The 14,626-nt window shown below is 43.1% G+C and overlaps 1 protein-coding gene across 1 annotated transcript in view; it reads left to right on the forward strand.

Annotated features, from left to right (window-relative positions):
• VEPH1 (ventricular zone expressed PH domain containing 1) overlaps positions 1-14,626 on the forward strand; it is a 1,092,144-nt gene that overhangs the window by 21,028 nt on the left and 1,056,490 nt on the right. The window contains exon 3 of the mRNA XM_086944228.1: positions 11,906-12,080. Within this exon, the coding sequence (XP_086800354.1) occupies positions 11,906-12,080 (175 nt within the window). The remainder of the gene's footprint in view (positions 1-11,905; positions 12,081-14,626) is intronic.

Consider the following 14,626-nt stretch of genomic DNA (forward strand, 5'->3'; position numbering starts at 1 on the left):
GACCACCAACCATTTGTCTTTTAGAAAGACATTAAAGACCCTTCTTTATCAAGAAGCATTTCTGTCCTTTTAACCTCTTATGTCACACTCTCTGATGATTCTACAGCTGGCAAAGCGCTGAGATACCCTTACTGGATTGATTCCAGCGCTATATAAGAAATTAAAATAAATAAAATAAATAAATAAATGGTGGGTGTTTTTCCCACTATCATCACCACCGTTTTGTTCCCATTGAGCGTTAGGCAATGGTTTGACATCCATACAGCAACATCTTCAAGACACTTAGAGAAGTGGGTTGCTGCTTGTTCCCTATCTTGAGATAGCATCACAATTAGCTGTGTGTCATCAACAAATGGGGAACTCTCTTCTTTGGAGATCAACAAATGAAACAATAGACACCTTGTGCTCATCCACTCGCTCAGCCAGTGGTCCCACATACAAGTTAAATAGGGTCGGGCTCAAAATGTGGGATGCCCTGGGATAGGGGGATGCTCTTTGATCGATAGGATTTTTGAGCAACTTGGAAGCTACGTGCAGATAGAAAGGATGTCATCCATCGCAGTGCATTTTCCCGGATGCCGTATTCCTCTAATTTTTGGAGAAGTATCTTATGTGAGACGTGTAAAACGCTGCGCTGAGGTCCAGCAGGATCAGCGCGGCCGTTTGCCCCTCGTCTGCATATTTTCTCATAGTTTCAGACAGCCACTGTCGAGTGTGCTGTTCTGAAGCCCGACTGAGAAGGGTGCAGCAGGTCATTCTTATTAATATGATCTACCAATTGTTTTTTACCTTCTAAGCGATCTTTGCCACGAATGGTAGTAATGAAATAGCACTGCCTGATCGAATGACAGCTTTTTTTTGAGCAGCCGGAGGATCGCTTCCTTCCATTTAATTGGAACCTCTCCTGTTTGAAAGGAGCATTTGATGAGCTCTGAAATTTGTGGCAGAATGAGATTCTCTCCCTGCATTAGTCTCTCCAGAATGTCCCTTCTAAAACTGCTGTGATCATTTGCCACTGTGTTCTATTCTCTTTTTGTGGTATTTGTATATTCTATTCTGCAGGGATACATTTTGTTCCACTACTTGTGGGGGTGCAGTAGTTAGTTGGGGCAATGGGAGACTACTGTACCTATAAGGTCTTATTTCAGTGTGGACTGGACTGTCAATGCATTCATTTTTTTATCAACTACCTGCTATGGGTAAGCGGAAAGCCACTGAAGTTCCTTCCACTGTTAGCAAACCAAATAAGTGTGCTAGGGAAGTCAGATACTCTACCACCCGTAATCAAATTAATGATCTAATAGCGGGAGTTGAGACGACATTGAATCCGCCCACATCTACTCTGGACAGGGTTGATGAGAAGAGTGTGAAATCTACTCTACCTGGTATTTTTAAGAAGAAGCCTTATAAGGTACGGAAAACCAAGAGCAAGTGTGCTAACTCAGCACAAGTGCTGCTTGCAGCCACAGATGGGGATTTTCCAAGTACTCCTTTAGTGTGTCACCCCCCCTCCTCTTGAACCAGTAGCTGTTTGCTCCAACAGGCTTACCCCACTGATGGAAAGTGTTGTGAGAGGATCATCAGTGTGTGTTTGAAGGAGTGAGGAGGCTTACATTACCACTCAGTCACATGGTGGAGAAGTGTGGCTCACTGGTTAGAGGAGGCAGGCCCTGATGCACAGGTCGGACCCGGGACCAGGGTTCAATTCCCGACGCGGCAGGGTCTTGAACTCAAAATGTCCACGGACTCGATAATTCTCGCCTCGGTGCCTACTCGAATCATGGGTTCACACTCTGCAACTCTGGGCAATAGCTTGCTTAATCTCCACTATGGCCCACCACGATGAGATGCCTGGTCTTCACCTTGGGGATGCCCAGTAGGGGCTATCTCGTAGGGAAAGCCAGGACGGGTTCCCAAAGCAAGCGCTAAGAGACCTGTCGGTGATTTGGCGCTATATGAATCGAAATTAACATAACATAACATAACATGGTGCAACAACCCGCTTGTAAGACATTGTATTAGCTTTGTGCAATGAAGTAGCTGGTCTAAAGGAGGTTGTTAAATCCTTAGAATGTAAATGAAATACTGGTACACAAATGATAGCTCAGGAAATCAAACCGCAGGGTAATACAGCCAGTTTGTCTCCATCTTCGTCCCTTGCCCCTCTTATTTCTGAATTCCCTCAGCAGTGTAGAGCCAGGGAACCCCTGAACATCGGTAGGACATTGCCAGCTTGCCCGGACTAGCTATCCCAAACCACTAGGCACCAAGGCATGCAGCGGGGTTCGGCACTGGGCAGGATTACAGATGTGTCCCCAACCTTTCTCGTCCCTAAAGTGCACTGCATCCCAGCAGGACTATTGCTTTTGGATTCTATGAAACATCTTTTAGAGTAGGCAATATGGGCTGGCCCATTGGCTACGGATATTTGTGGCCTTTTCTAAAATTAGAGACACATCCAAACCAGCCTCAGCTGGGCCTATTGCACTTTTAAACTGATTAATGTCCCAAAACTAAAAGTGTTTTGAGAGCAGGGAGTGGCTACACAACAAAGTTTTTGATTGATTAAGGGCTACGTATCAATATAAGTTGATTATCATGCAAGATATCTTAAGTGTTCATGGAAATTCTCCAGAGTTTGAGCCATGCAACACTATTAATGTTGCAATGGTTTGCAGGTAAATCCTAGATGGCCTAATGGCAATTGAAGTTTGTGATATCCATACCACAGGAACTGGGATTCAGCTTTTTGCAGCATCAAGGGGCGTGTTGGATATCCAAGGCTGGGGAGGGGGATTTTAAGATATAGCTGCCCCTTAGTAGTGTGGATTTGCTGCAATTATAGCTGTCCATGGTACCTGTGTCTCGGCGCCCAACAAAAGTGTCCGTGAAGATTTGACACCTCAGTTAGAAGTAGCAGCAGATGTGCTCCAGTGGATGAGGTGCAATTGCCAGGACATTGTGCTGGAGCAACCCAGTGCTGTTGGACAGCTACAGAGCCTCTCCTTGAATCTTGCCAGAATATGCAGTAAGTTGGCTGACCTGTTGTGGGGCGAGTATCTTTATTCTTAACATCTTTGCTTCTTCCAGGAGACTTGGGCCTTAGAGCCACTATATAGGTCAGGTTGTGTTACCTTCCGAGTGGATGTTCTCCCATCCACGTCTGGCTGCCCCTCTGGGGGTGTTCTGATATGGGTCAAACTCTCCCTGAACTGGGTTATCGAGCAATTGAAAAATGAGTTGCTGGATGAGTTAGGGTTTACTGTAAGGGCCAGCAATAGTTCCACTATTAATATTCACACCATCTGTAACCGCAAGTTGGCTTATAATAGTGCTTCTCCTACCCTAGACACCCTAGATTATCACTTAAGTCTCTGTCCTACAAAGCGAAGCTCATTCTTGGGGGTGCTTTTACACCACCTCTGAGGCATTGAACTATATTAAGCTGTTGACCGAACTGGAAGATACATCCCTGGCCATCCTGTAACTAAATGCTCCCCTCTAAAGTCTATGCAATGGACTCTGTTTACTATTGCCTACAGGGTATCGGCATGCAATGGCAGAACAGATTCCAATCTGGGCAGGGCTTTTACCTTTGGTAGGGGCTCATTAAAGAGTAGAATGGATTACAGTTTGTTGTGCCTTGACTTATGGTACTGGTTGGTGGACATCCGTATTACTTATAGGATAAAGAGTGACAACAGCCCATTGCATTTAACTCTTAAAGAAGGGCTCTTCGATCTCCCCAACCAGATCTGGCTATTTTAGGATGTAAATGTTGGATATTTGATGTGAAAGCATCTTACCTCTTCTCTAAAATCTGACAAGATCCCAAAATGAGCTCTTATCCTCTGGCAATGTACGGTGTGCCTTTCCTTGTAGCATGTTACAAGAGTGTTGTTTGACCTTCAGACATAGTGCAATGTCAATTTTGTTCATTGTAGGATAAAGTAATTGCTGCAAAAGTACTGTTTCTACCTTAAGATGTTTTGTCCTTTGTGTGTAAGTGAAGAAAGTGTATTCTGCCATTACTTGAACATTGATTCAAAAACCACATTGGTGCCAGGGTGGCCTGTGGCGTTGACATCAATTTCATGTCAAGTAAAGCCCTTTTCCCAGCAGCACTACATGAGGTTCTCTTCATGTGATGGACACCACTAGAAACCAAGACCTTCCCTCAAGTGTCTAGCAGTTTTCAATGTGGAATCCACATACTGACCATTTAATCCCTGATCCTCCTCTGTTGCACAAAAGGACACGATCAAAGATAGATTTTCTTGGAAGGCTTTGACTCAGTACCAGTGCCACTAAAGAAAGATATACCAACCCCCTTAAGCCACCAACTCTTAATGTGTTTTGACATCTGAGAGAAGCTTAACTTCAGCAGCACTGAGGGACATTTGAAAACTCAACTTTCCATGTTGATTTGTTGATTTTTCCTTAATATTTAAACCATGCCAAGTAGTGTGGATGCCCTGAAATTGTGATCTGTACTGGAAGATGATAAACCAAAACAGAGGGGATCTAGAGCAGAGTGAGAAAGACCAAGGTACAATAAACCTAAGAATGCATTGAGCTTGCCTTGAGGAAGTGACATGCCCAAGAGTCAGGAGGATTTGCAGCTCAGCTGGTCTAAACTGGCCTAATTGTGTCTACAAGAACATGGACAACCAGGTGATATCTTATGAGGACTATGTAGTTGTAATTGAACACATATTCCAAATCAAGTTGTTCCAGTGAGAAACAGAGTCAGTGGGTATCTCTTCCAAATGAAACTACTGAACACAACTGGACATTTTCGAGATCTTGGCCCATGAGGTTTTGTACCCATGAAGGCTATACTTTACTTGTAACTCATCTCCAGCAACAGCAACTGCCTTTCCAGAACAATGTCTCCATAGAGTGGTTTTAACAGTACCTGTCTCCTCTGAACTATATCCAGCTCAGTGGTACTCATCAATGGGATGCTGAGGACCCCATTAAACAAGATAACACGTTTAGGAAGAGCCTCCTCTAACCCAAAACACTCCTCTAGACTTGTGTGGTATTCCAATTTTTAATTGGAGTGTTGGCTTTCGGGTGTTACTTGCTTGCTTTAGGCCATATTTATGACCCCAGTGCCTCGTGCTTGCACCACACAACTGAAAAATGAGATTTATGAAGCCATGCAGGGTCACTTTGCGTGTCCCGGACTCTGCGTGTTGCCTTACTCTTTACTAGGGAGGCATTCCATGAGCGTTGTATGGGTGTTCCAATGCAACTCCCATGGCTGTTGATGCATACCTAGATTTACCAGAACAGGCAAACCTGAGAATGCGCCAAAAAGATGCGATTTATCTTTATTTCTCCTTGTTTCTTCCTCTTGTTTTCTGTGTTACATTCTGCAGCACACATACATAGAAAAATATGCCTCTCAGGTTTTGTTTAGTGCAATCCTGCATGCATTGCAAGTACCCTTGCACTATGGTACAAGGATGCCTGAATTGGCGCTAGGCAGTCAAAACGGCGCTAGTGCAGCAGAAAAGGCAGGAATGCAACATATTCTTTTAAATACTGTGCATTCCTGCCCTTTCCGTGTAAGGCAGTGCAGCGCTGCAAGGTGATTTGCTGTGCTGCACTGCACCGAGTGACAGCTCGCATAATTATGCCCCCTAATTTGCTTAGAACATTTTGGCAAACCTTCAGGCATCTTGGCTCAAACCCATTGCATTGCTTCTCCATGCAACCTGGTAATATTTCACTAGTGCATCCTATTTGTCTAAGCGATAAACAACCCTTTTCTGTTATTTTTCCTGCTGTTTATATTTGTTCACGGGCGAGGACCATAGATGGCTGCCCTGTGAAAAATACTGAGATACATTCCAGCTGATCAGTGTAGGAAGGTGGATATCTGACTATATGGTTACCCCCACTTTTTGCCTGGTGTTTTGATGGTTTTCTACTTAGTTGGACTGGGGCCATGCTATTCAGGGCCCCAGTCTATCTGCTTTCTCTATAAAATGAACTCCATGTAATTTAGATACATACCAGATTGGTTACTGAGTCACCCTTGTGAGCTCCTGCATATGGTACCCTAGGTACTCAGGGCATAGGTGCCCCCTAGTCCTACCAGGGGCTGCAGCATGTATTGTGCCACCCCTGGTTAGCCTTCCAAACTGACACCACAGGTCTGTTCTTACAACCTGGGTAAGGTGGTGTAATTACCCCTTACTTAGATATAGTATACCTATATCTATATACCTATATAGACACATATGAACCTTTAAGCCACTCCTATGGCAGACCTTGACAATCCTGGAGGTAGATTGCTTGGTTTTATGTGAGAGGGTGCCCTAGCATGAGCTGAGCCCCTCTGCAGCTTTCGGAAGCATCTCCTTATAGCTGTTCTATGATATAGCCATACCATATACTCTTAAATGCATTATAATCCTCGCGGTTAATGCTAACTTTGGTTTGGCTTTATCAAAACATGTCGTGTAAGGTGTCAAACACTTTGGAATACTACCCCCTCCACCTATTCTGGCAGCGGGGTAACATTCTACCATTCTAGAGGGAAAGGACATGTAGCTACTTGTAAACCTGGTTAAAGTTAAACAGAGCCCCAGCATCACAAAATGGATGCTGCTGCCACAGACACGAGTCTGCCCTCCTGCTGCTGGACAAAACTCCGGCAGGGGAGGCTTGGACAATAGGTTTCCTGTCCAGGGAGGTGCTGGCACCTCCCCAGACAGGCTTTAGTGTATTGGGGCATGGAGGGCTGCATTCAGTGAATGCTTTCCAAACACTGCCTGGGGCACACTAGGTGCTCCATGCATTTCCCAGTTCAAACCGGATGCTGGGGCGCTCAGCCCCAGCTCTGCCACGTAACTGGACAATGGGGAAGGGACTAACAGCATCTTTCCCGGTCTCCATTTTTGAGGCTCCCACCAGATCCCAAAGAATCTGCGACACAGGACATGGACTTCCGGATATCTCTGACCCTGACATGCGCTCCCAGCAAAGCTGAGACCTGTGGCGGACACGAGAGTTGTGGGACCGGAACTCTATCTCCTCTGCTTTCAGGAACCTGAAAGCAGAGGAGATAGAGTCTGGGCCACTAGCCCACATACCACTATTTTAGTAATTGGTTTGTGAGGCCCCTAGGGCATAACGTATACTGTGCAACTTATCGTATGCTAATTAAGTTCCTTGTATTGTACTTTTACCTCTGACTTCATAAAGAGTGCAGAGGGGTTGTGTTTAGAATAAATACATATATATTTGATATATACCTTGTGTGTTGTGCTTTCATTTGGTACTCAAGAGATTATAAATGGTAAAACAACTTGCTTAACTCGTCTCCAAGTCTTAGCCTGAAGGCTGCTCTCCACAGCTACCACTAGGATAGCTTTCTATAAGGTTGACTTTATAACCTACCATCAATAAGGGTCGATTGGACTGGTGCAAGGTGCCCACAAGAATAGGCCAACTTCTCACAATCAGCCTCTGAAATGCATTGGGCATTAAATTAAATCAGCCAATAAAAATACCTCATTATATTTTTGCATTTTTCATCATACAACAGATAAAGTTACATATATACAGCCGCATGCGGAATTGCCAGTTTTGTCCTTATAATGTTAAAAAAAGAAGAGCAAAAATATACTAATTTAAGGAAGGGCATCAGGGCAGGTAGCTCTATAGGATTGATGAATTTCGTGTACTTCTATTCAGATATTTGTTTTTGTTTTTAATGAGGAAAATTGACTTTGACAATGTTAAAAACCAGAAAGCACATGTTGGGAAAATCCCTTATGACTTTGTTTTTTTTGTCCAAATAATATAAAATTTGGCAGTGTGATAGTCGGTATCCTGGTTAGAATTTTGACTACGTTTGGTGCAGATTGCTGAAGGGTGTACAAAGTTACACACAGACCAAAAACATGTGATTTTGCCATACAGTGGTGGAACTATCAGAATTACAGAAGTGTCAAATTCAATGCCTCTACTGTAGTACACATATATATTGTTTCTGTGACAAAGAAAAGGAAGGTTGACGCATGATGGAAGATTTATGTTGATAGTAATGAATAAAAAGAAATAAATCAGACTCTTGCTCAAGTACGAATGTGTTTTTTCAAGTGTTATGTGAAAGGCTTTGCTGAAATAATAAATGGGCAGGTCCACTCATCACCAGACTAGTGGATGAGTTGTAGAAGGTGGACTTGGAGCCCCATTGGAGTAAATCTATATAGCTATCTATATATCTATTGATTAGAGTTACCTGCCCCAGATGCACTCTAGCACTTTATTTAGGAATGTTCTTCCATGGTTGATGTATTTGAACAGTGGTTAAGTGAAGATATTTTAAATACAAGCATTAGCAGTCTTCTTAAGTAATTTGACACCCTTATAGGGAATGTGCAATATTTAATGGAGGTATAGAAATGGATATATGTTGCAAATTGGTAGATCGACATATAAGCACTGTACTTGAGCACTTGAAACTTTAATGGATTATGTAAAATAGAAATATGACACCACCTGGGTATTGGAAACCCAAAATGAGATGAACAGAGCGCTGAAACTTATCAGACACTCACCCCAAGTCACAGATCTGGGTTGACTCCATCATCGTTCTTTAGCTAACTTCGCCACCTCAGTTCAGACCCAGCTATATGCAAATCCGTCTTGACCCTGTGCCTCGTGGGAAAAGTCCAGCCCGAGCTGCCAAGCCAGGTCTTACCTGAACTGGAAACAAGCCTCCTGGGACCGATTTCAGGGTAACACCCCTCTTCAGCCAGGTTAGCTTGAATCCAGTGGCAAAGTGAACAAGGGACCCATGTCTAGGAATACCCTGCCAACTTAGGTCGAACAAAATAAACATAAGGGGATGATGGAAGGATGCACTGAAACTTGGGTATTAACATAATATGTGCAATACTAAATGAAAGTAGAAAATTGTGATATGTTTTAAGTTTGATCAATCAAATGGGAAGATCAACTTTTTAGAAGCATTTTCCATAGTGAATTGAAAATTACCTTTTGTGAGTTGAAAATGTAATTAATTGGTGCAGCTCCTTTGGTCGCATTAAGCTTGAAAAGATTTAGAAATATGTGCACACACATGTAATTCCAATATTGCTGCTAGCTGTGCTGATGACAGGAAACATGTAACGATCATGTGATGGTTTTAAAAAACTGTGATTGTGGGATACAGGGTTGCCTGGTTGAAGGCTTATTGGGTGTTGCCACATTTCAGGGATAATAAAAGCTGACTCCCGGAAAAAAAGCAAAGAATAAAGAAAAGGGGGCAGGGTTGGAATACCCTGACCCCCCCCCCCCCCCCCAATATGGTGGGGGGTCCCACAGACAGGGATTAAACGCTTTTTGTTTAATCTTACCATGGACTTGCGGGTTGATCAGTGAATCTAAGGCACCATTTTTTTTTTAAAAAAGACGCATTCTGGGGACCGCCACCTCCCTGGGACAAAGATATGCAGACTGATGCGAAGGCCTTCAGGGACCCCCACAGCCTCGGGACTGCCATCCCCCTGGGCTACAGAATCTCTGTTGCACCCACTCACACCCTCATATAACCTTTGATACACCCACTGGTTGTATGACACTACAACCTGGGCTATTACCAAGCGTGCCCTTACAACACTGTTTTTACAACGCAAGTCGTTACAACGACTTGCGCTGTAAGCGCTGGATAGTGGAATAGTTTAATTTTCTATTCCAACTCCAGCCCACGTTACAGTAGGGAAGGTGTTGGAATAGAAAATTAAACTATTCCCTATCCAACAGCACCCTCCAGCGCAAGTCGTCGTAACGACTTGCGTTGTAAAAGCAGCGTAGTAATGGCAGCGCGTGGTAATGCCCACGTTGTAAAGGCTGCTCACCCACCCACTCCAACTTCTGCAATACCATTCTCAAACCCATTCACACACCCATACCAGTACATAAAAAGCCACTCACTGATTCATGGATTATCACATATCCACTCACTCACCCATACAGCCACTCATACACCCACTCACTAGCTAATATAGCCACTGACATATCCACTCATACATCCATACAGCCACTCACACACAGTCACCCATAGAGCTACTCACAAACCTACTCACTCACTCACTCACCCATACAGTCAACCTCACATTCGCTTACTCACCCATACAGTTACACACACTCACTCACTTACTACCATGTACTCACTCACCTATACAGTAAATGACACAAGCTCAGTCACTCATACAGTCACTCTCACATTCACTCACTCACCCATACAGTCACTCACACACCCCATCACTCACCTACACTGCCTTTCACATACCCAGTTAGTGATCCATATACCACTGACACATTCACTCATTCACAGACACAGCCATACACACACTTACTCACCCATACAGCCCCTCACATAGATACTCACTAATCCACACAGCCACTGACTCATCCCATGACTCATCCAGACAGGGAGTCACATATCTCCTCACCCACCCACAGAGACACTCATAAACCTATAGAAGTCTTCAGACAACCATTTACTCATCCACACAGAATCTCACGTACCCACTCACACACCCATACAGCAACTTATACACCAACTGACAGACAGATATAGACATTCACTCAACCAGTCAGTCATCCATAAATTCACTGAGACACCTAATCACTCACTTATACAGTTAGTCATCCACCGACTGAAACACACAGTCAGGCACTCATACACTCGACAATTCACAAATACATCTTGGTATATATATGTAACGCTCATAAATAAAAAAACCACTCACAGTCACTTGATGATGTAATCAGCGATATCATCAGTGATGTAATTTGAGATGTCATCAGTGATGTAACTGACTATGTCATGAATGATGTAATATGTGAATCATAAGCAGTGCATTGCGGTGGTGTGAGTTATAGTTATCTCAGCTAACTATGGGGCATATGTATCAAATACCGTTATTGCGATTCTCAAATAGCGATTTTAGAGTATCGTTATTTGAGAATCGCAAAACGGGATGTAATAAACAAATTGCAAATATTTTGCGATTCCTTGGCATTCCTTTATTGCGATTGACAAATTGCAATTTGCAATTAAGGAATACCTTCCCATTCATTCCTATGGGCTAGGAGGCTCGTTGCAATGAATGGGAAGACATTCTCAATTTGCGATTCGCAATTAGAGAATCGCAAATTGAGAATGCAATTTCAAGGGTGCCAGTGTGACAAAAGACACACTGTTGCTCCCCTGAAACATGATTGTGAGCTCGGATTGACTCTTTTCGACGAGACAAGCACCGGCTGGGGTCTGCACTGTCAGGCTACGCATTTGTCACGGACGTACCCACCCGTTTGACCACTCTCTTACCCGACGATTGTTTCACAGCTACCTTTTTACCCGCACTCCGGGTCGGAATTATCACCGGACTCTCAATACCGCATCCAAGCGCCTTACGCCCTGAAGAGTCACAGGCACTGTCCTGTTGACGAAACATGTGTCGGCTGGCGTTGTTTTTCCCATGAACATCTTCGCATAAACAACCAATAAGAAACCCACTGGTGTCGACTGTATCATATTTACAATATTGTATCAACTGTTGATCATATAAGCAAAATACACCAATTTTGCACAGCCCTACATATAAGAACGATGTCTCTCTGCAAACTGTTATACCAGTTAAAATTAGAATAAAAGTGTACATTCGTCAAATATCAAGGCCTGCTTAGTGCATAAAAGTGACTCTGATTTCTATTGTGCGTAAGTTCTAGGTTGCCGTCCAGCCTGAAGTGTAATTGATACAATAGTGTCTGCACTGTATGTAAATCTGGCACAACATTTGTTCTGACCTTATTATTGGTGAATTTATCCAGCCATTTCATAGTATTTAACTGCTAATAATTTGTTTTTCAGAACTACAACAAACCTCCTATAATGTCTTTGGCTGTCCCAGTAGCTGTAAAATTCCTCCAGAGGGGCGACAAAGAACTTTGCAGAAATATGTCAAGCTACCTCTCATTGGCTGCTATTGCTAATGCCGATTTGCTGGCCGAGCACACTGAAGCTGTTGTGAATAGTGTACTTAAAGGTATGTGAAAAAATGGATTTGTTCATTTTTTGCTTTTGTGGAAATTTTTATAATTATGCATGGCACGTGCAATCCACTATGAGTGACACGGTATTTCCGTAGATTATTTGTTTAACTGAGTACTGGGTGCATAATTTCAACTTTAACACCATGACAAATCTGCAATGTTCCCTACACTCATTCATCAGAGATAGCAGAGCCTGCCTAAATGGTTAACATTGAAGACATGCATTAGTAATATGCGATTTCTTAATTTTGAATATAGTATGAAAAGCAGACTAAAGTTGCAATTGTAATGCTGTTGGATTTTCAAGCATATAGGGTACCATATATATGTCATACAGCAGCCGTTAAATATACAAATTCCTTTGATGGATCGCTACATGGAGCTTGGGTTAAAAAAAACGGAGGTGGGTGGCAAACTCCACTCTGCCGGCTGAGTTCACAGAGTTTTGCCACTCTGCACTCTGCTTGGAGCGCGGAGTTTGTCAAAAACTCCACCTACCACTGGTGGAGTAGAGTTTACAGGCACACTCACCGCTGTCCTCTCTCTATCCTCATTCTGACTTCTCAAGATGTGGAAGATCCTGTGTTCAGTGCAATGCTTTCAGTCATCTTCCTATGCAGACTCCAACCACATACAAAACTTCCTGCATTCTCCTCAAAAGGCGGTGTCACATCACAAGTGAAGAAAATTTCTTGCTTGGGAGCTCAAAGGCAACTAAAGGGGACTGTACAATGTTACTATTATGATCAGCCGCATGAGATACATGCAGGCATCCCCAACATCAGTGCATTGTGCTTCCTTAGTCATGCGTGACCAGTCACATGCTATAACAAAGTGTATGAGATATCGGGGTTCCAAAACTTTCGATTCCGGTAGCTGTGAAACTGCTGTATGCCACCTTGCATGCCACTACCTTAATAACACAAGAAAGCAGGTTCGTTAGCACTGCCTCGAATAGCCGCACAACACAAACAATTTTTTTCACTCTAACACAGTTGGAACCAGGAGTCCTAATCAATCCATGAAGCTAATGGAATTGCGTTTAAAGTGCTTCTGTGGTAGCAGACATTTGCAGTACTAGGGTCACCTGTTTATTGTGTACTGCAGGATTAAGATAGTAGAGTGTTCTACTGATGCTAGCCTATCACTATGGACCTTGGTCCAAGGCTGAGATTGATCCATGCAAAAACATCGGACTGAGAGGCAGGGGGTAAACATATTAAATAATTTGCCTTTCTCAGGGGTGGCGGTCGGCTGAGCAATTCTCCCCCACCGCTGACCTCCGCAGAATTCTGCAGAGTTTTTCGGTGACTCTGAGGAATTCAGCAGAGTGAAACTCTGTGATCTTCCCATGCCTAAAAGAAACTCTATTACCACTTCATTCCTCTTCCTCTTTCCAATCTTAAAGCGTGTCCCACTCACAGACACATGCTCATCTAAACCCTAAACTTCCCTTCTTTTTTACTCCTCCCAATAAGGGACACATAAGAACTCACTTCTTCATTGCCAAGTGAAAAACCTGAAATAGGAGCTAATTACCACTCATGGGAAATATCCCACCCTGGGGTGATGGTAATTACAGGCTGTGGTAAAGACATTGTTGCCATCTGGCCCACTTGTAATGGAGGCCCTCCTATTAGAAAATGTTAACCCAGGTTTTCAAGTTTCACACTGTGCAGTTCAGCCACAAGGTGGGTATCTCTTACTCCTGTTTAACATCATTGGTTTATGCTTTATTTTTCATTCTTGGTACATGAGGATAGAGCATTGGTGGCAAGCAGAACCCATATGAAAGCCTGGGCTCAATGCTCAAATAAGTCCTAAAGCTGAGCTAGGCATCAGGCTCAAGACTCTAGCTGCTCACCCACCATGTAGATTTTTTAGTCAATGTATGAGATCCTTGTGATGCAAATGCTCCATTTGTCTCTAGTTAATTTTAAGCTTTTTTGGCACAGAATCTACAGATCCCTGAATCCACTTGATGAAATGTAGCTTATTCTCTTAATTGTCCTACCCAGTCAAAACCAAAGATTTTTTGTGACCCATCACTTTCGAAAATCATCAGTTGCCACTGTTTCAATGTTTGTAAATGGGCACTTGCTGATGTTTTGTGCATTTGCTATAAGTCGTGTGTGGTATTTACCACATGTGGTAAATAGCACGCATTTGGTATTTAATACATGCAGTAATTATTTATTCTGTGGTTCACAAAAAATTCATAATCGTTGTTATTTGACCAAATTGTGTGATCCTACAGAAATATTTTATTTCAGCGAGCTTTCTTTTCTTCCATGATCATATGAGAGCACCTTCAAATTCATGAGTTCATGATGTGCACTGTAGAAAAAGACTGTAATGTTGCTGCTTCATTTATAATCGGAATCTAGGACACATGTAGGGTGCACATTTCAACGGACATCTCTTTTAGTTCACTAATGGCATTGTCATGGGGGGACGTTATGTTTTTATGTTCCTGTTTAAAAACATGGGTTGCAATGTTGCCCAGTGGCTACAGCTGCCAACCACATAACATGGGGAA

Source organism: Lissotriton vulgaris, chromosome 11 (assembly GCF_964263255.1).
Source record: "Lissotriton vulgaris chromosome 11, aLisVul1.2, whole genome shotgun sequence".
In the NCBI taxonomy this organism is placed as follows: Eukaryota; Metazoa; Chordata; class Amphibia; order Caudata; family Salamandridae; genus Lissotriton; species Lissotriton vulgaris.